At 46.6% G+C, this 25,848-nt stretch overlaps 1 protein-coding gene across 1 annotated transcript in view; it reads right to left on the bottom strand.

Annotated features, from left to right (window-relative positions):
* Nucleotides 1-520: 520 nt before the first annotated feature.
* Nucleotides 521-25,848, bottom strand: part of LOC124719648 — a 46,619-nt gene continuing 21,291 nt past the window's right edge. The window contains exons 3-5 of the mRNA XM_047244861.1: nt 22,648-22,827; nt 17,744-17,932; nt 521-731 (exon numbers count right to left, since the gene is read on the bottom strand). Coding sequence (XP_047100817.1) covers nt 564-731; nt 17,744-17,932; nt 22,648-22,827 — 537 coding nt within the window. The 3' untranslated portion in view covers nt 521-563. The remainder of the gene's footprint in view (nt 732-17,743; nt 17,933-22,647; nt 22,828-25,848) is intronic.

The following is a 25,848-nucleotide window of genomic DNA, read 5'->3' as shown; positions in this document are numbered from 1 at the left end:
AGTCTCCGTCCGGCACACAGTTTTAATGTGCCAGGAAGTTTCATATCAGCGCACACTCCGCTGCAGAGTGAAAATCTCATTCTGGCATATTTTCTTTCTTTGTGTGTGAGGAATGTTTCCTGAAAGTTTGGCCGTACCTTTTTGTAACACCCCTGTATACAGTGTTTTGTTTAACTCGGTCGGTACGGGGAAATCGGAATCCGTAGGAGATACAGTGAAACTGTTTTAGGAACCCTCAGGTGGTTTCTTGTGGAAAGAATTCTGCCACAATCAAATTTTTGGTGAAGCACGATTTGTCCAGATTCGTGCCTCGTACCGCAACACGCTCCTTACCACTTACCGCGTCCCTCCGGTCTGCAGTCTGCGCCGAGGGAGTTTGTCTCGTACGAAACAGGACGTGAGGGAGTGGAGGGAGGTGGGGGAAGAGAGAGACTAGTCGCGCCCAGTTGAGCTTGCACGGAGTTTATTGAGACTAGCGGATACAGTGCAGCGGCGCTACGTGAGCAGAGTGTCCCGGGACACGCTCAGCGCCCGGCGAGTCCGGAGCGGCGTCCACGTCGGCGTCAGTAGTGGCGCGAGATGTCGCCGAAGCGGTTCTCGGGCCACATGCACTCGCAGCCGGAGGGCACGGTGCGCGTCACCATCTCCCAGCAGCTGGACTCGTAGCGGCGGCGCGTCAGCCACACCTTCTGGTAGCGCTGCACGCACGTGAAGCCCGGGTGCACGCACATCTGCAACACCGACCACAACAACCGCGTCACCTTCACCCTCGAGACCGGGGCCGTCGACAAAATACCTGCACTGGAGCGCCCAAGAAACTGGCATAGGCACGCGTATTCAGCGGGATGGACGTGTACAGCCTCATCAATCCGTGGACCCTGCATGTCAGCAGGGGACTGTTGGAGCTGGTGGAGGCTCTGTAATGGTGTGGGGCGTGTGCAGTTGGAGTGATATGGGACCCCTTATACATCTACACAAAACTCTACCATCTGGGCCGGCAGACTTGTTCAGCGGGATGGACGTGTACAGCCTCATCAATCTGTGGACCCTGCATGTCAGCAGGGGACTGTTGGAGCTGGTGGAGGCTCTGTAATGGTGTGGGGCGTGTGCAGTTGGAGTGATATGGGACCCCTTATACATCTACACAAAACTCTACCATCTGCGCCGGCAGACTTATTCAGTGGGATGGACGTGTACAGCCTCATCAATCCGTGGACCCTGCATGTCAGCACGGGACTGTTGGGGCTGGTGGAGGCTCTGTAATGGTGTGGGGCGTGTGCAGTTGGAGTGATATGGGACCCCTTATACATCTACACAAAACTCTACCATCTGGGCCGGCAGACTTATTCAGCGGGATGGACGTGTACAGCCTCATCAATCCGTGGACCCTGCATGTCAGCACGGGACTGTTGGAGCTGGTGGAGGCTCTGTAATGGTGTGGGGCGTGTGCAGTTGGACTGATATGGGACCCCTTATACATCTACACAAAACTCTACCATCTGGGCCGGCAGCCTTATTCAGCGGGATGGACGTGTACAACCTCATCAATCCGTGGACCCTGCATGTCAGCAGGGGACTGTTGGAGCTGGTGGAGGCTCTGTAATGGTGTGGGGCGTGTGCAGCTGGATTGATATGGGACCCCTTATACATCTACACAAAACTCTACCATCTGCGCCGGCCGGAGTGGCCGTGCGGTTATAGGCGCTACAGTCTGGAATCGCGTGACCGCTACGGTCGCAGGTTCGAATCCTGCCTCGGGCATGGATGTGTGTGATGTCCTTAGGTTAGTTAGGTTTAAAGTAGTTCTAAGTTCTAGGGGACTGATGACCACAGTAGTTAAGTCCCTTAGTACTCAAAGCCATTTGAACCTTTTTTTTTCTACCATCTGGTGAGAAAGATATATGAGTCAGGCGAAATACCCTCAGACTTCAAGAAGAATATAATATAATTGCGTAGGCTTCCGCGGCCAGAGTCAGTCGACATAAAAGTTTTCTGGGTTTGGTACCGCGTCATAATGTAAAAACTACTGCTGCTATAGAAAAGCCAACGTTTCGGCCACGATTGCAGCGGCCTTCTTCTGGGTCTAATGGTGCGTTCTAGCTATGCAGTGTCCTTTATATTTTGTTGTTAGTGTTCACTGCGCATGCCATTACGTCATAATTTTAAAAAGGTAGTTGGTTTATTGGTCACTTAAGGAAGAAGGAGAGGGAAGTTTATTTTAATAGGTTATTGCGGTGGAGGGAGAACATGACCTCTGTTGTCCATTGGCTCTTGTGTTATGTGCCATGATTGGTGGCCACCGTCGAATGAGAAGTTTGCTGTGTGTTTACCAGCTGCTGGACGTCGGCCGCGCGGCGGCAGTTACTCGCCGGTAGTGCTCGTGCCTCGTGTTGACAGTGCGGTCTGTTGGGCTCTGATTGCTGGCAGCCAAGATGGGGCAAGCCTGAGTCCATCCTCCCTGTTCATGTTGTTAGGGTGTTTGAGAATTTCGATGGCCTCTCTGATTTTGCGTTTCGTCTTAGTTGGCTGCTTGGCCAACACACAGGCTTCGCTGAATTTTATTTCTTTTCCGCAGTCAAGGTGATGTTCTGCCACTGCGGATTTATTGTGTTGCCCTAGACGAATGTAACGCTCGTGCTCCCGAATGCGCGTTGCTATTGGCCTACCAGTCTCGCCGATGTATGCCTCTCCACATTCGCATTCCACCTTGTAAACACCCAAAGAAAGCAGGTGTTGGCAGATGAGAAAATTACCGAACTATCAGTTTAATAAGTCACAGGCTGCAAAATACTAACGCGAATTCTTTACAGACGAATGGAAAAACTCATAGAAGCCGACCTCGGGGAAGATCAGTTTGGATTCCGTAGAAATGTTGGAACGCGTGAGGCAATACTGACCTTACGACTTATCTTAAAAGATAGATTAAGGAAAGGCAAACCTACGTTTCTAGCATTTGTAGACTTAGAGAAAGCTTTTGACAATGTTGACTGGAATACTCTCCTTCAAATTCTAAAGGTGGCAGGGGTAAAATACAGGGAGCGAAAGGCTATTTACAATTTGTACAGAAACCAGATGGCAGTTATAAGAGTCGAGGGGCACAAAAGGAATGCAGTGGTTGGGAAGGGAGTGAGGCAGGGTTGTAGCCTCTCCCTGATGTTATTCAATCTGTATATTGAGCAAGCAGTAAAGCAAACAAAACAAAAATTCGGATTAGGTATTAAAATCCGTGGAGAAGAAATAAAAACTTTCAGGTTCGCCGATGACATTGTAATTCTATCAGAGACAGCAAAGGACCTGGGAGAGCAGTTGAACGGAATGGACAGTGTCTTGAAAGGAGGATATAAGATGAACATCAACAAAAGCAAAACGAGGATAATGGAATGTAGTCGAATTAAGTCGGGTGATGCTGAGGGAATTAGATTAGGAAATGAGACACTTAAAGTAGTACAGGAGTTTTGCTATTTGGGGAGCAAAATAACTGATGATGATTGCAGTAGAGAGGATATAAAATGTAGACTGGCAATGGCAAGGAAAGCGTTTCTGAAGAAGATTAATTAGTTAACATCCAGTATTGATGTAAGTGTCAGGAAGTCGTTTCTGAAAGTATTTGTATGGAGTGTAGCCATGTATGGACAAGAAGAGAATAGAAGCTTTCGAAATGTGGTGCTACAGAAGAATGCTGAAGATTAGATGGATAGATCACATAACTAATGATTGAATAGAATTGGGGAGAAGAGCAGTTTGTGGCACAACTTGACAAGAAGAAGGGACCGGTTGGTAGGACATGCTCTGAGGCATCAAGGGATCACAAATTTAGCATTGGAGGGCAGCGTGGGGGGTAAAAATCGTAGAGGGAGACCAAGATATGAATACACTAAGCAGATTCAGAAGGATGTGGGTTGCAGTAAGTACTGGGAGATGAAGAAGCTTGCACAGGATAGGGTAGTATGGAGAGCTGCATCAAACCAGTCTCAGGACTAAAGACCACAACAACAAACATACTTCTACATGTGATAATGCTTATCCATTACGGATATTTCAGAACCATGACCGTATATTGAATGTAAATAAGTTATACACAACTGCAACCAGTCACTTTTTTGAATAATAATGCTTTATTCCATGAACCGGTTCTCGAACCTTTTCAGGTTCCTCTTCAGATGGTTTTGGGAGGATCAGGGAAGTTACATCATTACTGGTAGTAGCATAATGCTGGGTGCTGGTTCTATGGCAGAAAGATGGGTCATACTTTAATGTATCGCCATGACTATAGCTCATCTGTCGATCTGGATGTAAATTTAGTTTTTACTTACTGCGACAGTATAGGCGGCTTTCTTAGGATCTGTCTGCCTCCATTTTGATGTCCAGAACACTTTCACACAAACTATATTATGCTATGCTGGAAAAGTGTCACTGTCAAAGTGTGAACTAATATAGTTCGTGTGAAAGTGTTCTGGACATCAAAATGGAGGCAGACAGATCCTAAGAAAGCCGCCTATACTGTCGCAGTAAGTAAAAACTAAATTTACATCCAGATCGACAGATGAGCTAACTATTTGTAGTGTCGTTCCCAGAACCGATCGCGGTCCTCTGGTTTGGAGCCGAGTGGAAGGCTTAAACCAGAGGCTCAGACGATTCTGCGGAGATCTGGGGTGCAAATTTCTCGACCTCCGCTATCGGGTGGAGAAACGTAGGGTCCCCCTGAATAGGCCAGGCGTGGACTACACGCCGGAAGCGGCTACAAGGGTAGCGGAGTACGTGTGGAGTGCATATGTCGGTTTTTTAGGTTAGAGAATTCCCTCCCTAGGCCCGACAAGACACCTCCTGAGACGTGGCAAGGTAGTAGTAGGCAAAATGCAACAGGGAATAACAATATTAATGTGCTAATAGTAAACTGCAGGAGCGTCTATAGAAAGGTCCCAGAACTGCTCTCATTAATAAACGGTCACAACACGCATATAGTACTAGGGACAGAAAGTTGGCTGAAACCAGACGTAAACAGTAATGAAATCCTGAACTCAGATTGGAATGTATACCGCAGAGACAGGCTGGACAGTGAAGGGGGAGGCGTGTTTATAGCGATAAGAAATGCAATAGAACGGAAGGAAATTGACGGAGATCCGAAATGTGAAATGATTTGGGTGAAGGTCACGGTTAAAGCAGGCTCAGACATGGTAATTGGATGTCTCTATAGGCCCCCTGGCTCAGCAGCTGTTCTGGCTGAGCACCTGAAGGATAATTTGCAAAATATTTCGAGTAGATTTCCCGACCGTATTATAGTTCTGGGTGGAGATTTTAATTTGCCGGATATAGACTGGGAGACTCAAAGGTTCATAATGGGTGGCAGGGACAAAGAACCCAGTGAAATTTTTTGAAGTGCTTTATCTGAAAACTACCTTGAGCAGTTCAACAGAGAACCGACTCGTGGCGATAACATATTAGACCTTCTGGTGACAACCAGAACCGAACTATTTGAAACAGTTAACGCAGAACAGGGAATCAGCGATCATAAAGCGGTTACGGCATCGATGATTTCAGCCATAAATAGGAATATTAAAAAGGGTAGGAAGATTTTTCTGTTTAGAAAAAGTGACAAAAAGCAGATTTCAGAGTACCTGTTGGCTCAACACAAAAGTTTTGTCTCAAGCACAGATAGTGTTGAGAATCAGTGGACGAAGTTCAAAACCATCGTACAATATGCGTTAGATGAGTATGTGCCAAGCAAGATCGTAAGAGATGGAAAAGAGCCACCGTGGTACAACAACCGAGTTAGAAAACTGCTGCGGAAGCAAAGGGAACTTCACAGCAAACATAAACATAGCCAGAGCCTTGCAGACAAACAAAAATTACGCGAAGCCAAATGTAGTGTGAGGAGGGCTATGCGAGAGGCGTTCAATGAATTCGAAAGTAAAGTTCTATGTACTGACTTGGCAGAAAATCCTAAGAAATTTTGGTCTTATGTCAAAGCGGTAGGTGGATCAAAACAAAATGTCCAGACACTCTGTGACTAAAATGGTACTGAAACAGAGGATGACAGACTAAAGGCCGAAATACTAAATGTCTTTTTCCAAAGCTGTGCCACAGAGGAAGACTGCACTGTAGTTCCTTCTCTAGATTGTCGCACAGATGACAAACTGGTAGATATCGAAATAGACGACAGAGGGATAGAGAAACAATTAAAATCGCTCAAAAGAGGAAAGGCCGCTGGACTTGATGGGATACCAGTTCGATTTTACACAGAGTACGCGAAGGAACTTGCCCCCCTTCTTGCAGCGGTGTACCGTAGGTCTCTAGAAGAGCGTAGCGTTCCAAAGGCTTGGAAAAGGGCACAGGGCATCCCCGTTTTCAAGAAGGGACGTCGAACAGATGTGCCGAACTATAGACCTATATCTCTAACGTCGATCAGTTGTAGAATTTTGGAACACGTATTATGTTGGAGTGTAATGACTTTTCTGGAGACTACAAATCTACTCTGTAGCAATCAGCACGGGTTTCGAAAAAGACGGTCGTGTGAAACCCAGCTAGCGCTATTCGTCCACGAGACTCAGAGGGCCATAGACACGGGTTCCCAGGTAGATGCCGTGTTTCTTGACTTCCGCAAGGCGTTCGGTACAGTTCCCCACAGTCGTTTAATGAACAAAGTAAGAGCATATGGACTATCAGACCAATTGTGTGACTGGATTGAGGAGTTCCTAGATAACAGAACGCAGCATGTCATTCTCAATGGAGAGAAGTCTTCCGAAGTAAGAGTGATTTCAGGTGTGCCGCAGGGGAGTGTCATAGGACAGTTGCTATTCACAATATACATAAATGACCTTGTGGATGACATCGGAAGTTCACTGAGGCTTTTTGCGGATGATACTGTGGTATATCGAGAGGTTGTAACAATGGAAAATTGTACTGAAATGCAGGATGATCTGCAGCGAATTGACGCACGGTGCAGGGAATGGCAATTCAATATCAATGTAGACAAGTGTAATGTGCTGCGAATACATAGAAAGATAGATCCCTTATCATTTAGCTACAAAATAGCAGGTCAGCAACTGGAAGCAGTTAATTCCATAAATTATCTGGGAGAACGCATTAGGATCGATTTAAAATGGAATGATCATATAAAGTTGATCGTCGGTAAAGCAGATGCCAGACTGAGATTCATTGGAAGAATCCTAAGGAAATGCAATCCGAAAACAAAGGAAGTAGGTTACAGTACGCTTGTTCGCCCACTGCTTGAATACTGCTCAGCAGTGTGGGATCCGTACCAGATAGGGTTTATAGAAGAGATAGAGAAGATCCAACGGAGAGCAGCGCGCTTCGTTACAGGGTCATTTAGTAATCGCGAAAGCGTTACGGAGATGATAGATAAATTCCAGTGGAAGACTCTGCAAGAGAGACGCTCAGTAGCTCGGTACGGGCTTTTGTTGAAGTTTCGAGAACATACCTTCACCGAAGAGTCAAGCAGTATATTGCTCCCTCCTACGTATATCTCGCGAAGCGACCATGAGGATAAAATCAGAGAGATTAGAGCCCACACAGAAGCATACCGACAATCCTTCTTTCCACGAACAATACGAGACTGGAATAGAAGGGAGAACCGATAGAGGTACTCCGCCACACACCGTCAGGTGGCTTGCGGAGTATGGATGTAGATATAGATTTAGATGCAGATATTTTAGAACCGTGACTGTATATTGAATGTAAATAAGTTATACAAAAGTGCAACCAGTAACTTTTTTGAATAATAATGCTTTATTCCATGAACCGGTTTTCGAACCTTTTCAGGTTCATCTTCAGATGGTTTCGGAAGGATCCGGGAAGTTACATCATTACTGGTAGTAGCATAATGCTGGGTGCTGGTTTTATGGCAGAAAGATGCGTCACACTTTAATGTATCGCCATGACTATAGCTCATCTGTCGATCTGGATGTAAATTTAGTTTTTACTTACTGCGACAGTATAGGCGGCTTTTTTCGGATCTGTCTGCCTCCATTTTGATGTCCAGAACACTTTCACACAAACTATATTATGCTATGCTGGAAAAGTGTCACTGTCAAAGTGTAAACAGCATGTTAGCAGCGGACTGTTCAAACCGGTGAAGGCTCTCTAATGGTGTGGGGTACATCTACATCTACATCTACATGCCTACTCTGCAATTCACATTTAAGTGCTTGGCAGAGGGTTCATCGAACCACAATCATACTATCTCTCTACCATTCCACTCCCGAACAGCGCGCGGGAAAAACGAACACCTAAACCTTTCTGTTTGAACTCCGATTTCTCTTATTTTATTTTGATGGTCATTCTTACCTATGTATGTTGGGCTTGACAAAATATTTTCGCATTCGGAAGAGAAAGTTGGTGATCGAATTTCGTAAATAGATCTCGCCGCGACGAAAAACGTCCTTGCTTTAATGACTTCCATCCCAACTCGCGTATCGTATCTGACACACTCTCTCCCCTATTACATGATAATACAAAACGAGCTGCCCATTTTCGCACCCTTTCGATGTTTTCCGTCAATCCCACCTGACAAGGATCCCACACCGCGCAGCAATATTCTAACAGAGGACGAACGAGTGTAGTGTAAGCTGTCTCTTTAGTGGACTTGTTGCATCTTCCAAGTGTCCTGCCAATGAAACGCAACCTTTGGCTCGCCTTCCCCCACAATATTATCTATGTGGTCTTTCCAACTGAAGTTGTTCGTAATTTTAACACCCAGGTACTTAGTTGAACTGACAGACTCGAGAATTGTACTATTTATCGAGTAATCGAATTCCGACGGATTTCTTTCGGAACTCGTGTGGATCACCTCACACTTTTCGTTATTTAGCGTCAACTGCACCTGCCACACCATACAGCAATCTTTTCTAAATCGCTTTGCAACTGATACTGGTCTTCGGATGACCTTACTAGACGGTAAATTACAGCATCATCTGCGAACAACCTAAGAGAACTGCTCAGATTGTCACCCAGGTCATTTATATAGATCAGGAGCAGCAGAGGTCCCGGGACGCTTCCCTGGGGAACACCTGATATCACTTCAGTTTTACTCGATGATTTGCCGTCTATTACTACGAACTGCGACCTTCCAGACAGGAAATCACGAATCCAGTCGCACAACTGAGACGATACCCCATAGGCCCGCAGCTTGATTAGAAGTTGCTTGTGAGGAACGGTGTCAAAAGCTTTCCGGAAATCTAGAGATACGGAATCAACTTGAGATCCCCTGTCGATAGCTGCGTTGCACAGGAACGATGTTTTCTGAAACCGTGCTGATTTCGTATCAATAGATCGTTCCCTTCGAGGTGATTCATAATGTTTGAATACAGTATATGCTGCAAAACCCTACTGGAAACCGATGTCAATGTTATAGGTCTGTAGTTCGATGGATTACTCCTACTACCCTTCTTAAACACTGGTGCGACCTGCGCAATTTTCCAATCTGCAGGTACAGATCTATCGGTGAGGGAGCGGTTGTATATGATTGCTAAGTAGGGCGCTATTGTATCAGCGTAATCTGACCAGGGCCGTCGATAAAATATCTGCACTGGAGCGCCGAAGAAACTGGTATAGGCATACGTATTAAAATACAGAGATACGTAAACAGGCAGGATTCGGCGCTGCGGTCGACAAAGCCTATGTTTTACAGGAAGTGTCTGGTGCAGTTGTTGCATCAGTTACTACTGCTACAATGGCAGGTTATCAAGATTTAGGTGAGTCTGAACGTGGTGTTATATTCGGCGTCGCAGTGGTAGCGATGAAGTGGGGATTTTCCCTGTGCAACCATTTCACGAGCGTACTCTGAATACAAGGAATCTGGTAAAACATCAATCGCTGCGGCTGCAGATGGATCCAGGAAGAATGGGACTGACGACAACTGAAGAGAATCGTTGAGCGTGACAGAAGTGCAACCCTTCCTCAGATTGCTGCAGATTTCAATGCTGGGTCAGCAACAAGTGTCAGTGTGCGAACCATTCTACGAAAACTTTTAACATAGCTGCTAAGGTTCAGTGACCGTGTCAGAATTATATTGGAACAAATAAGGCCTCGGTCACAAATATTAAGTCAAAATTGACCTGGTTTCGACGCTGCTATGAGCGTCGTCTTCAGAATTAGACTAACTGTTGTAAAATATATTAGGTATATAGTACATTAATGAAATTAAAGTTTGTACTGAGTGGGAAAGATGCAGTACTTACAAGTCACATATTCAAAAAGATCTGAGCCGGAAAGGCGACGTCATGAACAGTTGTGAGTCTTGCTGTGCTTGTTCACAGTACGAGCAGCCCTTAGCGGCTCGCCATGCCACAATTCTGAAGACGACGCTCATAGTAGCTTCGAAACCAGGTCAATTTTGACTTAATATTTCTGACCGAGGGCTTATTTGTTCCAATAACATTCTACGAAACATCGTCGATATGGGCTTTTGGAGCCGAAGGCACCACTCGTGTACCCTTGATGACTGCACGACACGAAGCTTTACACCTCGCCTGTGCCTGTCAACACTGACATTGGACTGTTGACTGGAAACATGTTGCCTGGTCGGACGGTCTCGTTCGCTTTCGTAGTCCATTCTCGTATTCACAGGCCCTTCGCTTCTGTATCCGTAATGACATCATCATTCCATCTTGTCTGTGGCATTCCTCGGCCCATTCTGCCCTCCACGGATCCTGAGAGTGCTACTCAGGCATAGGTGAACTCAAAAATCAAAACAACCTTTGGTGAAATTCAAAGCAAACGTTGGTAACATTATGAGTCTCGTTTCAAATTGTATCGAGCGGCTGGGCATGTACGGGTGTGGAGAGGATCTCATGAATCCATGGACCCAGCATGTCAGCAGGGGTCTGTTCAAGCCGGTGAAGGCTTTGTAATGGTGTGGGGCGTGTGTAATTGGAGTGATATGGGGCATCTGATACGTCTAGATACGACTCTGACAGGTGACGCGTACGTAACCATCCTGTCTGATCACTGAGTCCATTCATGTCCATTGTGCATTCCAACAGGACGTGGGCAGCTCCAGCAGGACAATGTGACACTCCACACGTCCATTACTGCTACAGAGTGGCTCCAGCAACACTCTTCTGAGTTTAAACACTTCCGCTGGCCATGAACATTATTGAGCATATCTGGGGTGTCTCGGAATGTGCTGTTCAGAAGAGATCTCCACCCCTTCATACTCTTATGGGTTTATGGAGAGCCCTATGGCATTCATGGTGTCAGTTCCCTCCGGCACCACTTCAGACTTAGTCGAGTCCATGCCAGGTGCACTCGCGCTGCCCCTACACGATATTAGCCAGGTGTACCAGTTTCTTTGGCTCTTCTGTGTATGTAGGTGATGGTTTTTTTCACCGCTGTATCGATATCCGATTTCGAGATGGAAATATCGGTTGCCAATATTTTAAGTTTAATTTTGTTCTCAATTTAGACAAATATTTGAAACTGAGGTAGAACATGATTTTACTTTCACTGCAGGAAGGAGTCTTACCTCTTTTTGAGCTTGCATCACGTCCAATATTTCTCTTTGACTATATGATGCAAGTATAGGTGACACAGACAAGAAGTCCCCATAGCACTGAGGGGGCTGGTGGTGTCAATGAAATAACAAGGTTGCGGATCTGTAGAAACAGCACACCAGATGCGTTAAAAAAATTGGCTCAACCATTGAGCTATTTCTTCACATCGGCATTCTTAAAAAACAGTCGCTGAGACTGGTCAACAAAAATCTAAATGATAAGATTAGTCTTTCCAGTGGGTGGAGACTTGTGAGGGCAAATGCAGATGTAATCGGAGCTCCTACCTCCATGAACCATGGACGTTGCCGTCGGTGGGGAGGCTTGCGTGTCTCAGCGATACAGATGGCCGTACCGTAGGTGCAACCACAACAGAGGGGTATCTGTTGAGAGGCCAGACAAACGTGTGGTTCCTGAAGAGGGGCAGCAGCCTTTTCAGTAGTTGCAGGGGCAACAGTCTGGATGATTGACTAATCTGGCCTTGCAACACTAACCAAAACGGCCTTGCTGTGCTGGTACTGCGAACGGCTGAAAGCAAGGGGAAACTACGGCCGTAATTTTTCCCGAGGACATGCAGCATTACTGTATGGCATGGAGAGGTGCATGAAACCAGTCTCAGGACTGAAGACAACAACAACAATCGGAGCTCGGTGCTACCCACAAAAACAACAGGATTTCGACCAAACAGAAGCTGCACAGGGCAACTTCTGAATCTCACTCAGTTTATAGAGGATGGCTTTGAAACCCGACAAGTAATGGACGTGGTCCTCGTGGATGTCACAGCAGCGTATGATACTGTCCAGCATCGGTTACTCCGTGCAAAACTATACAATATGATCAAGAACGCCCACCTCGTAAATCAGCACCTTCCTCTAAAACCGCAGGTTTTTTGTTGAATTTCAAGGACAGCGCAGAAAAATATTCTGTCTCAGGGAAGCGTCTTGCCTCCACTTCTCTTCAACATTTATACCAACGACCAGCCACTCACCCTGATCAGAAAGAGATTCTTATATGCAGATGACCTAGCCCTTGCTACACAGAGCTCGTGCTTTGAAACAGTGTAGAGAAACCTGACAACTGCGCTTAGAACACTGTCACGCTGCTACAATCGGAACCAACAGACCAAACCCTTCAGAGAGCAAGTTTGTGCCTTTAATTTAAGGACCAGCGGGGCTAATTGTGAGCTACATATTCAATGGTCAGGCATCCAACTCCAGCATCATCATTTCCCTAAATACTTCAGAGTCACTCTCGACAGAGCTCTGATATTCAAAACTCACTGAAAGAACACCAAAATGAAATTCTCCACGCGAAACAACCTAATTCGCAAACTAGCGGGTACACAGTGGGGCTCATATCCACGAACTATTCGCTCCTCTTCAATGGCACTGTGCTTTTCTACTGCCGAATATGCTTCCCCAGTCTGGTGCAGGTCACCTCATGCCAGACAAGTAGACACTGCTCTCAACGAAACCTGCAGGTCGATCACAGGTTGCTTAAGACCTACCCCAACTGATAAGCTCTACCACCTGGCTGGAAAAGCTCCAGCAGAGCAGTGGCTGCCAACAAGGAGAGACTGAAAGTGGAACAGGACAGTGCCCACCCACTGCACGGACATGATCCACCATAGCAAAGGCTGAGCTCGCCAAAGAATTTCCTGAGGACATCCGAGAAGCTCACCATTTCACCAGAGAAGTTAAGGCTGGAGTTAAGGAAGAAGTCGACGCCTCACCAGTACAAATGGATGCCAGAAGCTGAAGAACTACCACCTGAGCACAATGAGAGCTGACTGGCGTGGAAACCTTTCTACAGATTACGATCAGGAGTTAGACGACCCAGAGACAGCCTGAAGAGATGGGACTTCATAGCAGAAGGTACGTCCTGTGATTGTGGACAAGGACAAACCACAAGCCACATGCTTCAGTGCCCATTGTGCCCTACATCCTGTACGAAGAATGATCTCCTGAAAGCCACTCCAAGCGCCTTGGAAGATGCAAAGTACCGGGCACATGTAATATAAATACAATTAGTGTATATATACGGGGTGGCCCATTGATCGTGACCAGCCGGCCGGAGTGGCTGCGCGGTTCTGGGCGCTACAGTCTGGAGCCGAGCGACCGCTACGGTCGCAGGTTCGAATCCTGCCTTGGGCATGGATGTGCGTGATGTCCGTAGGTTAGTTAGGTTTAATTAGTTCTAAGTTCTAGGCGACTGATGACCTCAGCAGTTAAGTCGCATAGTGCTCAGAGCCATTTGAACCATTTTTGATCGTGACCGGGCCAAATATCTCACAAAATACGCGTCAAACGAAAAACTACAAAGAACGAAACTTGTCTAACTTGAAGGGGGAAACCAGATGGCGCTACGGTTGGCCTGCTAGATGGCGCTGCCATAGGTCAAACGGATATCAACTGCGTTTTTTAAATAGGAACCCCCATTTTTTATTACATATTAGTGTAGTACGTAAAGAAATATGAATGTTTTAGTTGGACCACTTGTTTCGCTTTGTGATAGATGGCGCTATAATAGTCACAAACATATGGCTCACAATTTTAGACGAACAATTGCTAACACGTAGCTTTTTTAATTAAAACACAGAACGTACATTTGAACATTTTATTTCGGTTGTTCCAATGTGATACACGTACCATTGTGAACATATCATTTCTGAGAACGCATCGTGTTACAGCGTGATTACCTGTAAATACCACATTAATGCAATAAATGCTCAAAATGATGTCTATCAGCCTCAATGCATTTGGCAATACGTGTAACGGCATTCCTCTCAACAGCGAGTAGTTCGCCTTCTATATTGTTCGCACATGCATTGACAATGTGCTGTTGGTGAATGACGCTTCGTCGCTAAATAGAACGCGTGCAAAAAATCTGTCATCGTCCCGTAATTTCTCTTGTGCCCAGTGGCAGAACTGTACACGACGTTCAAAGTCGTCGCCATGCAATTCCTGGTGCATAGAAATGTGGTACGGGTGTTATCGATGTTGACGTAGCATTCTCAACACCGACGTTTTTGAGATTCCCGATTCTCGCGCAATTTGTCTGCCACTGATGTGCGGATTAGCCGCGACAGCAGCTAAAACACCTACTTGGGCATCATCATTTGTTGCAGGTCGTGGTTGATATTTCACACGTGGCTGAACACTTCCTGTTTCCTTAAATAACGTAACTATCCGGCGAACGGTCCGGACACTTGGATGATGTCGTCCAGGATACCGAACAGCATACATACCACACGCCCGTTGGGCATTTTGATCATATTAGCCATACATCAACACGAAATGGACCTTTTCCGCAATTAGTAAACGGTCCATTTTAATACAGGTAATGTATCACGAAGCAAATACCGTCCGCACTGGCGGAATGTTACGTGATACCACGTACTTATACATTTGTGACTATTACAGCGCCATCTATCACAAAGCTAAAAAAGGGGTCATACTAAAACATTCATATTTCCTTGCATATTACACGAATATGTAATAAAAATGGGGGTTCCTATTTTAAAAAGAAACGCAGTTGATATCCGTTTGTTCTATGGCAGCACGATCTAGCGGGCCAACCATAGCGCTATCTGGTTTCCCCCTTTGAAGTTAGGCGAGTTTCGTCCTGTGTAGTTTTTCCGTTGGACGCTTATTTCGTGAGATATTTGGCCCAGTCACTATCAATGGACCACCCTGTATATTAGGGATGGGAGGTGTTAGATTACAGAGAGATTTGAGACCCGAGGAATGTAAAGAAAACAACCTGTTGTCTGTCATGTTCCATCCTTGAGAATGTGAGAGCCAGACTGGCCCACAACCAGCTTGCTGACTGTAGAGCTGGATCACTGAAGAAGTCTACAGCCTGGTGGCGCCCCATTATGGAACCCATTTTAAGAATGGGAAAGTTCAGATCAGAGCAGTGTAGAGGTCCACTGGAGCACCACAGAAACTTGGCACCCGGTGCATTACCTGCTTGCTGACTGTGGAGCTGAGCCACTGAGGATGTCTACAGCCTGGTGGTCCCCCATTATGAAACCCACTTTAAGAATGGGAGAGTTCAGGTGAGAGCAGTGTAGAGGTCCACTGGAATGCCACAGAGACTTGGCGCCCGGTGCATTACCTGTTTACTGACTGTGGAGCTGGGCCACTGAGGATGTCTAAAACCTGGTGGTGCCCTGTTATGAAACCCACTTAAAGAATGGGAGGGTTCAGATGAGAGCAGTACAGATGCCCACTGGAACATGACAGAACCTTGATGCCTGGTGCATTGCCTTCTTGCTGACTATGGAGATGGACCTCTGAGGATGTCTACAGCCTGGTGGTGCCCTGTTACGAAAACCACTTTAAGGATGGGAAAGTTTAGATGAGAGCAGTGTGGACGTCCACTGGAACACCACAGAGACTTGGCACCCAATGCATTACCTGCTTGCTTACTGTGAGGATGAGTCATTGAGGATGTCTACAGCCTGGTGTTCACCCTTATGAAACCCACTTTAAAAATGGGAGAGTTCAGGTGAGAGCAGTGTAGAGGTTGACTGGAACACCCCAGAGACTTTGGGCCCAGTGCGTTGCCTGCTTGCTGACTGTGCAGCTGGGCCACTGAGAATGTCTAGAGCCCGGTGGTGCCCCCTTATGAAACCCGCTTAAAGAATGGGAGAGTTCAGATGAGAGCAGTGTAGAGGTCCACTGGAACACCACAGAAACTTGGCACCCAATGCATTACCTGCTTGCTGACTGTGGAGATAGGCCACTTAGGATGTCTACAGCCTGGTGGTGCCCCGTTATGAAATCCTCTTTAAGAATGGGAGGATTCAGATGAGAGCAGTGTAGATGCCCACTGGAACACCACAGAAACTTGGCACCTGGTGCATTACCTGCTTGCTGACTGTGGAGCTGAGCCATTGAAGATGCCTACAGCCTGGTGGTGCCCCATTATGAAACACACTTTAAGAATGGGGGAGTTCAGATGAGAGCAGTGTAGATGCCCACTGGAACACCACAGAAACTTGGCGCCCAGTGCATTACCTGTTTGCTGACTGTGGAGCTGCGCCACTGAGGATGTCTACAATCTGGTGGTGCCCCGTTATGAAACCCACTTTAAGAATGGGAGAGTTCAGATGAGAACAGTGTAGAGGTCCACTGGAAAACCACAGAGACTTGGCGCCCAGTGCATTACCTGCCTGCTGACTGTGGAGATGAGCCACTGAGGATGTCTACAGCCCAGTGTGTTGCCTGCTTGCTGACTATAGAGCTGGACCACTGAGCATGTCTACAACCTGATGGGCTCCTCATTATGAAACCCACTTTAAGAATGGGAGAGTTCAGATGAGAGCAGTGTAGATGTCCTCTGGAACACCCCAGAGACTTGGCACCCAGTGCATTGCCTGCTTGCTGACTGTGGAGCTGAGCCACTGAGGAAGTCTACAGTCCGTTGGTGCCACAATATGGAACCCACTTTAAGAATGGGAGAGTTCATATGAGAGCAGTGTAGATGCCCACTTGAACATCACAGACTTGGCACCCAGTGCATTACCTGTTTTCTGACTGGAGCTGACCCACTGAGGATGTCTACAGCCTGGTGTTCCCCCCCTTATGAAACCCACTTTAAGAATGGATGAGTTCAGATGAGAGCAGTGTAGAGGACCACTGGAACACTCCAGAGACTTGGCACCTAGTGCATTGCCTTCTTGCTGGCTGTGGAGCTGGACCACAGAGAATGTGTACAGTCTTATGAAACCCACATGGGAGAGTTCAAATGAGAACAGTGTAGAGGTCCCCTGGATCACCCCAGAGACTTGGTGCCCAGTGTGTTGCCTGCTTGGTGACTGTGGAGATGGACCACTGAGGATGTGTACAGCCTGGTGTTCCCTCCCTTATGAAACCCACTTTAAGAATGGATGAGTTCAAATGAGAGCAGTGTAGAGGTCGGCCGGGGCACCACAGAGACCCGGCTCCCAGTCCATTACCTGCCTGCTGTGGAGATGAGCCACTGAGAATGTCTACAGCATGGTGTGCCCCCATACGAAACCCACTTTAAGAATGGGAGAGTTCAGATGAGAGCAGTGTAGAGGTCCACTGGAACACCACAGAGACTCGGCGCCCAGTGCATTATCTGCTTGCTGACTGTGGAGCTGAGCCACTGAGGATGTCTAGAGCCCGATGGTGCCCCCTTATGGAACCCACTTTAAGAATGGGAGCAGTGTAGTGGCCACAGAGACTGGGCGGCCGGTGCGTTACCTGCTTGGTGACGACGGAGCTGGTGCGCAGGCTGAGCACGTCCGCGGCCTCGCGGTCCTGCTGCTGCTCCTGGCTGGCGGCCGCGGCCTGCCGGCACAGCACCTCGTGGTAGTGCGGCGGCCGGTACTCGTACACGCCGTCGTTCAGCTCCACCCGGTTCCTCTGCGTCTGGCAAAGCGGCTGGTAGCTCTGCAACACGCGACAGCGCACCGTACACATACTGTTGTGGGATGGCAGGCTAGCTTCACAAACAGACACTCCTTACTCAGTCAACATTACAATATGCATTCCACACTATGTGGACACCCCCTATTTAAAGTGAAATTGGCCACTAGATGTCATGAGCGGTGGACCCACAGGTATAAAATGGGTGGGGAGTATTGTGATCTCAATAGAGAAGCAGCAACAGCAGAATCGGTTAGAACAGCACAGTCACTTCAAATGTTGACTAGTCATGGGACGCCACCTGAGTAATAGATCCATCAGGGACATTCCATCCCTTCCAAACCTGCTGAAGTGACTGTGAACTGGAAATGTGAAGAAACAAGCACAGCTACACTATGTGATCAAAAGTATCCAAACACATGGCTGAAAATGACTTACAAGTTTGTGGCGCCCTCCATCGGTAATGCTAGAATTCAGCGTGGTGTTGGCCCATCCTTAGCCTTGATGACAGCTTCCACTCGCGCAGGCATACGTTCAATCTGGTCCTGGAAGGTTTCCTGGGGAACGGCAGCCCATTCTCCACGGAGTGCTGCACTGAGGAGAATTATCAATGTCGGTCGGTGAGGCCTAGCACGAAGTCGCCGTTCCAAAGCATCCCCAAGGGTTTGTATAGGATTCAGGTCAGGACTCTGTGCAGGCCAGTCCATTACATGGATGTTATTGTCGTGTAACCACTTCACCACTGGCCGTACATTACGAACAGGTGCTCGATCGTCTCGAAAGATGCAATCTCCAGCCCCAAATTGCTCTTCAACAGCAGAAAGCAAGAATGTGCGTAAACGATCAATGTATGCTTTGCTGTGATAGTGTCACGCAAAACAACAAGGGGTGCAAGCCCCCTCCACGAATTAAACGACCACACCGTAACACCACCGCCTCCGAATTTTACTGTTGGCACTACACACGCTGGCAGATGACGTTGACTGAGCATTCGCCATGCCCACACCCGACCCTCAGATCGCCACATTGTGTACCGTGATTCGTCAGTCCACACAATGTTTTTCCACTGTTCAGTCGTCCAATGTTTACGCTCCTTGCACCATGCGAGGCGTCGTTTGGCATTTACCGGTGTGATGTGTGACTTATGAGCAGCAGCTCAACCGTGAAATCCAAGTTTTCGCGCCTCCTGCCTAACTGTCATAGTACTTGCAGTGGATCGTTATGCAGTTTAGAATTCCTGTGTGATGGTCTGGATAGATGTCTGCCTATTACACATTACGACCCTCTTCAACTGTCGGCGGTCTCTGTCAGTCAACAGACAAGGTCAGCCTGTACGCTTTTGTGGCTGTACGTGTCCCTTCACGTTTCCACTGCAGTATCACATCGAAAACATTGGACATAGGGATGTTTATGAGTGTGGAAATCTCACGTACAGACGTATGACACAAGTGACACCCAATCACCTGACCACATTGGAAGTCTGTGTGTTCCACGTAGTGCCCCATTCTTCTCTCTCACGATTTCTAATGACTACCGAGGTCGCTGATATGGAGTACCTGGCAGTAGGTGGCAGCACAATGCACCTAATATGAAAAACGTGTGTTTTGGGGGGTGGTCGGATACTTTTGATCACATAGTGTAGGTCTCTCTAAGTCCATCTTTATATAGATGGTTGAAGGACCTCGGACGTTGAGTACAGAATGTCGAATCAAAACACCTTCCAGTTGTCAAAATTTTCAATTGTTATTTTATTCAGTAACCAGTTTCAGCGATATATTACGCCACCTTCAGGCCCCTAACCGACGTGTAGAAAGATTCCCACCTCTGGTCCAATCAAAACAGAGACCAGCATTCATTGCTTGGTATCCATAGATTTTTGCCGCAGAAATCTCTCGGATCCAAGGGATTGCTACGAATGTATATCTCCTTCCCCGCGATAACACACACGTGTCTCTGCGCCTGAGAGGAGAACACAAACTTGGTTGCACTGCTCTTCCTGATCCACCCTACACCCCAGATTTCGCACATACTGACTTGCATCACTGAAGTATGGATTCCACAAGAAGCACTACGGCAATAATGGCGGAGTTACTGATGCGGCAAGAATTTGGCTTTGACAGACACCTGCAAAGTGCTATCAAGCCAGTGTACAGGCTCTCACCTTAAGATGGTGAAAGGCTGCAGAAATTAAAGGAGATTTACGTAGAATAATCTCTGAATATAAAAGCCAATGACCCCACAGACAAAGTCACCTAGCCCAAACCGCCAAGGACAAGAAATTTGGTGAGGGTGTTGATCTTATACAGTAGGCATCGTTTAAGAAGGGACTCTCGAAATAGGGGAGGATAGGTGTTTTAAAAAAAATTAATGACTATTAAGGCAAATTTGAAGCTAGACCTACAAAAACTGGTATTTGTGTTCTCAATAAGAAATAAAGAAATATGTGTTTCAACAATTTTGAAAATTTAACCCCTATGGGGTGAAATAGTGGGTGAAAGCTTTTTTTTAAATGTAAATAATTATACAAGAACTGCTAAATAGTTTTTATTGCTACATCTTTGAATACTAGTGTTTGACTTACAAATAAAAAATATGTGATTCATTGTTTTGGAAATTCAACTCCTAAGAGGGGTGCGAAAGGGGATAAATCTTTTACAAAAATATTTCATTATGATAGCGTTTGTAAAAGCTAAATCTATGGAAATTTGAATTTGGCTTCTCAGTTGGAAATAAAAAAATGCGCGTTCCACTGTTTTGGAAATTCAACCCCTCACGTGGTGAAATATGGAATGGAAGTTTTTATGGGAATATTTCATTATGAAGCCTTTATGAAGTATATCTATGAAAATTTGTATTTGGCTTTTTTGTTAGAAGCGAAAAAATACACATTTAACTATTTTTTGAATGTCAACTCCAAAAGGTTTGAAACAGGGGTTGTAATGTATTATGAAAATATTTCATAGCTAAATCTTTGAAAACTCGTATTTCGCTTCTGAATTAGAAAGAAAAAAATACATGTTTCATACTTTTTGGAAATCGGACCCCTAAGGGGGTGATATGGAGCATGAAAATTTTCAAGAAAATATTTAAATTTTTAAAGCAATGAAAATTTTTATTTCACTTCTCGGTTACATACCAAGAAATGCGTGTTAGGGGATAAAATTTTCTATGGAAATATCGCCAAAAGAATGAAAAGGCATGATTAACAATAACACAAGATACCAGAATCGCTTTCTGGTCAGAATGCACCATGCTTCTGTGGATTAGTTTACGTGAGAAGCTTAGATACTGTTGCTGTTTGTCAATAACATAAGAATTGGATTAAATAAAAAATAATCTGCGCAGACCGTACAGTCTACGTGTGTAAAGCAGTGGTTTCTAAGCTTAAGGGTTCTGTATTCAAAGACTCGAGGAACGATACGGTGTATTCAGATTATGAATATACAAGGTGTCCGAAAAGTCTTTCCCTGATTACATAAATTGATAACTCAGGCTGGGAGATACAAATATGAAACTGGTTTCTAATTGTTTACAAATTACCAAAGTTTTTTTCACACAAGAGTAAACTTCCACATGAGCACCCTTGGTAGCACGTAGCACATCTAGGCGAAATTCAATTTCCTTCCATACATTAGCCAACATCACTGGAGGGATCGATTCAGCGACTGTGGTTATCTGTTGCCGCAGGGTTTCAAGGTCTGGTACACGTGTTCGGTAGAACTCGTCCTTGACATAACCCCATAAAAAGAAGTCTAATGGGGTTATGTCAGGAGAGCGTGGAGGTCATACCGTTGGCCCATCACGACCGATCCATCGCTCAGGAAAGGTCATATCAAGATGGGCTCGCACGTTCAAACTCCAATGAGGCGGTGCACCGTCTTGCTGAAACAAGACATCGGGGTGATACTGAAGCAGCCGAGGAACAGCATACAGCTGCAACATGTCCAGATACACAGCAGATGTGACGGTAGCCTCAGCGAAGAAGAATGGCCCGATAATTCGACCGTGCAATAGCGCGCATCAAACGTTCACCTTTGGACTGCCTATGGTGCACTCCATGACCTCGCCAGGGGGTTGTGAACCCCAAATGCGCACATTGTGGCGATTCACTACTCCACAGACAAAAAAAGGTCGCTTCGTCGGAAAAGGCAATTCGTCTGAGATAACCATCATTGTCCTCTATACGTGATAGCATTTTGACCGCAAAGTCATATCGACGTGTACTGTCATTGGGCAACAATGGAAGTGGAAGTTTACTGATGTGTGAAAAAAACTTTGATAGTTTATAAACAATTAGACACCAGTTTCATATTTGTATCTTACTTCTAGCCTGAGTTATCGATCTATGTAATCAGGGAAAGACTTTTCGGACACCCTGTAGTTGCCTGCTTTGAGGAAAGGATGTGTTCCATTACTTACTGAACTATCCTATAGCTGAGGAGACCAGAGAGGTGTCTCAGAGTTGATGAGTCAGGAACCAGAAGTGATGGTACGTTCTAATGGGACCAGACTGCTGAGATCATCAATTCCTAGGCTTACACACTACTTAATCTAACTTAAACGAACCTACGCGAAGGACGACACACACACCCACACCTGATGGAGGACTCGAACCTCCGACAGGGGAGCTGCGTGATCCGTGGCGAGGCACCTCAGACCACTCGGCTACCCTGTGTGGCTCGCGTGACAGGAGCAGCACGTCTGGCAGACAATGAGAGTAAGTGGCGGAGGGTACTCACGACGCCCGAGTCGCGGTCCTGGCGGGAGGTTCCTGCGACGGGCAGCCCACCGCCGTAGGGCTCGACCAGGTCGCCCTCCAGAGCCGAGTCGTCGGGGAGGAACAGCTCGTCCCACGGGAGCACCGCCGGCGGACCGCCGGGCTCCTCGTTCCTGAGGCTCCGGGCCGGCTGCAGCTGCAACTGCGCAGAGACAGAGCACGCTAAAGGTCAGCCCGGTCTGGGGACACCGACACTGGGCACCGCGTCAGGTCACGACAGGTCAGTCCAGTCTGAGGAAACGAATACTACACAACATGTCTCACTACAAGAGGTCAGCCCTGTCTGGGGATACCGACACCATATCATGTCACCATAAAAAAGGGGTCAACCCAGTCTGGGGACACCAAAACCGTGCCACATCATGTTACAAGATGTCATCCCAGTCTGGGGACACCAGAACCATGCAATGTCATGTTACACGAGGTCAGCCCAGTGGGCGAACACCAAAACCATGCAATGTCATGTTACAAGAGATCAGCCCAGTCTGGGGACACCAAAACCATGCTAAATCATGTTACGTCATCCCAGTCTGGGGACACCAGAACCATAGAGTGTCATGTTACAAGAGGTCAGCCCCCTCTGTGATCACCAAAACCATGCCAAATCATGTTAAAGACATCATCCCAGTGTGGGGACACCACAACCATGCAATGTCATGTTACAAGAGGTAATCCCAGTCTTTGAACACCAAAACCATGCCAAATCATGTTACAAGACATCATCCCAGTTGGGAACATCACAACCATGCAATGTCATGTTACAAGAGGTCAGCCCAGTCTGCTAACACCTAAATCATGCCAAATCATGTTACAAGACGTCATCCCAGTGTGGGGACACCAGAACCAAGCAATGTCATGTTACAAGAGATCAACCCAGTCTGGGGACACCAAAACCATGCTAAATCATGTTACGTCATCCCAGTCTGGGGACATCAGAACCATAGAGTGTCATGTTACAAGAGGCCAGCACAGTCTGCGATCACCAAAACCATGCCAAATCATGTTAAAGACGTCATCCCAGTGTGGGGACACCACAACCATGCAATGTCATGTTACAAGAGGTCAGCCCAGTGTGCGAACACCAAAACCATGCCAAATCATGTTACAAGACGTCATCCCAGTCTGGGGACACCAGAACCATGCAATGTCATGTTACACGAGGTCAGCCCATCCGGCGAACACCAAAACCATGCAATGTCATGTTACAAGAGATCAGCCCAGTCTGGAGACACCAAAACCATGCTAAATCATGTTACGTCATCCCAGTCTGGGGACATCAGAACCATAGAGTGTCATGTTACAAGAGGTCAGCCCAGTCTGCGATCACCAAAACCATGCCAAATCATGTTAAAGACGTCATCCCAGTGTGGGGACACCACAACCATGCAATGTCATGTTACAAGAGGTCAGCCCAGTCTGCGAACACCAAAACCATGCCAAATCATGTTACAAGACGTCATCCCAGTCTGGGGACACCAGAACCATGCAATGTCATGTTACCCGAGGTCAGCCCATCCGGCGAACACCAAAACCATGCAATGTCATGTTACAAGAGATCAGCCCAGTCTGGGGACACCAAAACCATGCTAAATCATGTTACGTCATCCCAGTCTGGGGACATCAGAACCATAGAATGTCATGTTACAAGAGGTCAGCCCAGTCTGCGATCACCAAAACCATGCCAAATCATGTTAAAGACATCATCCCAGTGTGGGGACACCACAACCATGCAATGTCATGTTACAAGAGGTCAGCCCAGTCTGCGAACACCAAAACCATGCCAAATCATGTTACAAGACGTCATCCCAGTCTCGGGACACCAGAACCATGCAATGTCGTGTTACACGAGGTCAGCCCAGTGTGCGAACACCAAAACCGTGCCACATCATGTTACAAGACGTCATCCCAGTCTGGGGACACCAGAACCATCCAATGTCATGTTACAAGAGGTCAGCCCAGTCTGCTAACACCAAAACCGTGCCACATCATGTTACAAGACGTCATCCCAGTCTGGGGACACCAGAACCATGCAATGTCATGTTACAAGAGGTCGGGCCAGTCTGGGAACACTAAAACCATGCCAAATCAAGTTACAAGACGTCATCCCAGTCTGGGGACACCAGAACCATGCAATGTCATGTTACACGAGGTCAGCCCAGTGTGCGAACACCAAAACCGTGCCACATCATGTTACAAGACGTCATCCCAGTCTGGGGACACCAGAACCATGCGATGTCATGTTACAAGAGATCAGCCCAGTCTGGGGACACCAGAACCATGCAATGTCATGTTACAAGAGGTCAGCCCAGTCTGGTGACACTAAAACCATGGCAAATCATGTAACAAGGCGTCATCCCAGTCTGGGGACACCAGAACAATGCAATGTCATGTTGCACGAGGTCAGCCCAGTATGGCGACACCAACACCGCACCATGTCATCTTCCAACAGGACAGCCTAGCCTGGGGACACCAACACCGCACTGTGTCACATCACAAACGGTCAGCGATGTTTGCAGACAAGTTAAACTGGCACCAACAGTACACTGTGTCACATCACATGCGGTCAGGCGAAACTGGACACTGATCAAGTTCTGAGAGTGGTGCCTCATTCCCTCACCACAAACGAATTCGAATATTTTCATTAATTTATTGATCTATTTACTTAATCTTGCAATATGCGCAACATCGCCACTGTTTGAAACGAGGCAAACGTCTATATTTGTGTACAGTTGCTGACAGGAATAGTACCTGACAAGTTGTGACAACAGCCCACTTTGAAAATTTGGCCATCACGAATTGGTGAACGCATGTGTGGGTGCATTTAAAATGCCTAGGTGCCTACATGACGTCCATCGGTGAACACTACATAATATTCTTACTGCTCGCTTTTGTGCAATCAATACTTTCTTGTCAAGTGACGAGTTACCCCAAAAAATTATTCCCCAAGACATTATTGAGTACAAATGTGCAAAATATGTCAGGAGGTTGATTCTTTTGTTTCCAGTATTAACAACTGTACGAAGAGCAGCACTAACTGATCTTAGTTGTTTGAGAAGCTCAGTAATATGCTTCTCCAATTCAAGTTTTCATCAATTTGTACACCCAAAAATTTGGAGCATTCTACCCTATTTACTGACTCCTGCTCGTGTGCTACATCAATGGT

This window comes from Schistocerca piceifrons, chromosome 11, assembly GCF_021461385.2.
Source record: "Schistocerca piceifrons isolate TAMUIC-IGC-003096 chromosome 11, iqSchPice1.1, whole genome shotgun sequence".
Lineage (NCBI taxonomy): Eukaryota > Metazoa > Arthropoda > Insecta > Orthoptera > Acrididae > Schistocerca > Schistocerca piceifrons.
The sequence above is the reverse complement of the archived record's forward strand: the minus strand, read 5'-3'. Positions and strand labels throughout refer to the sequence as shown.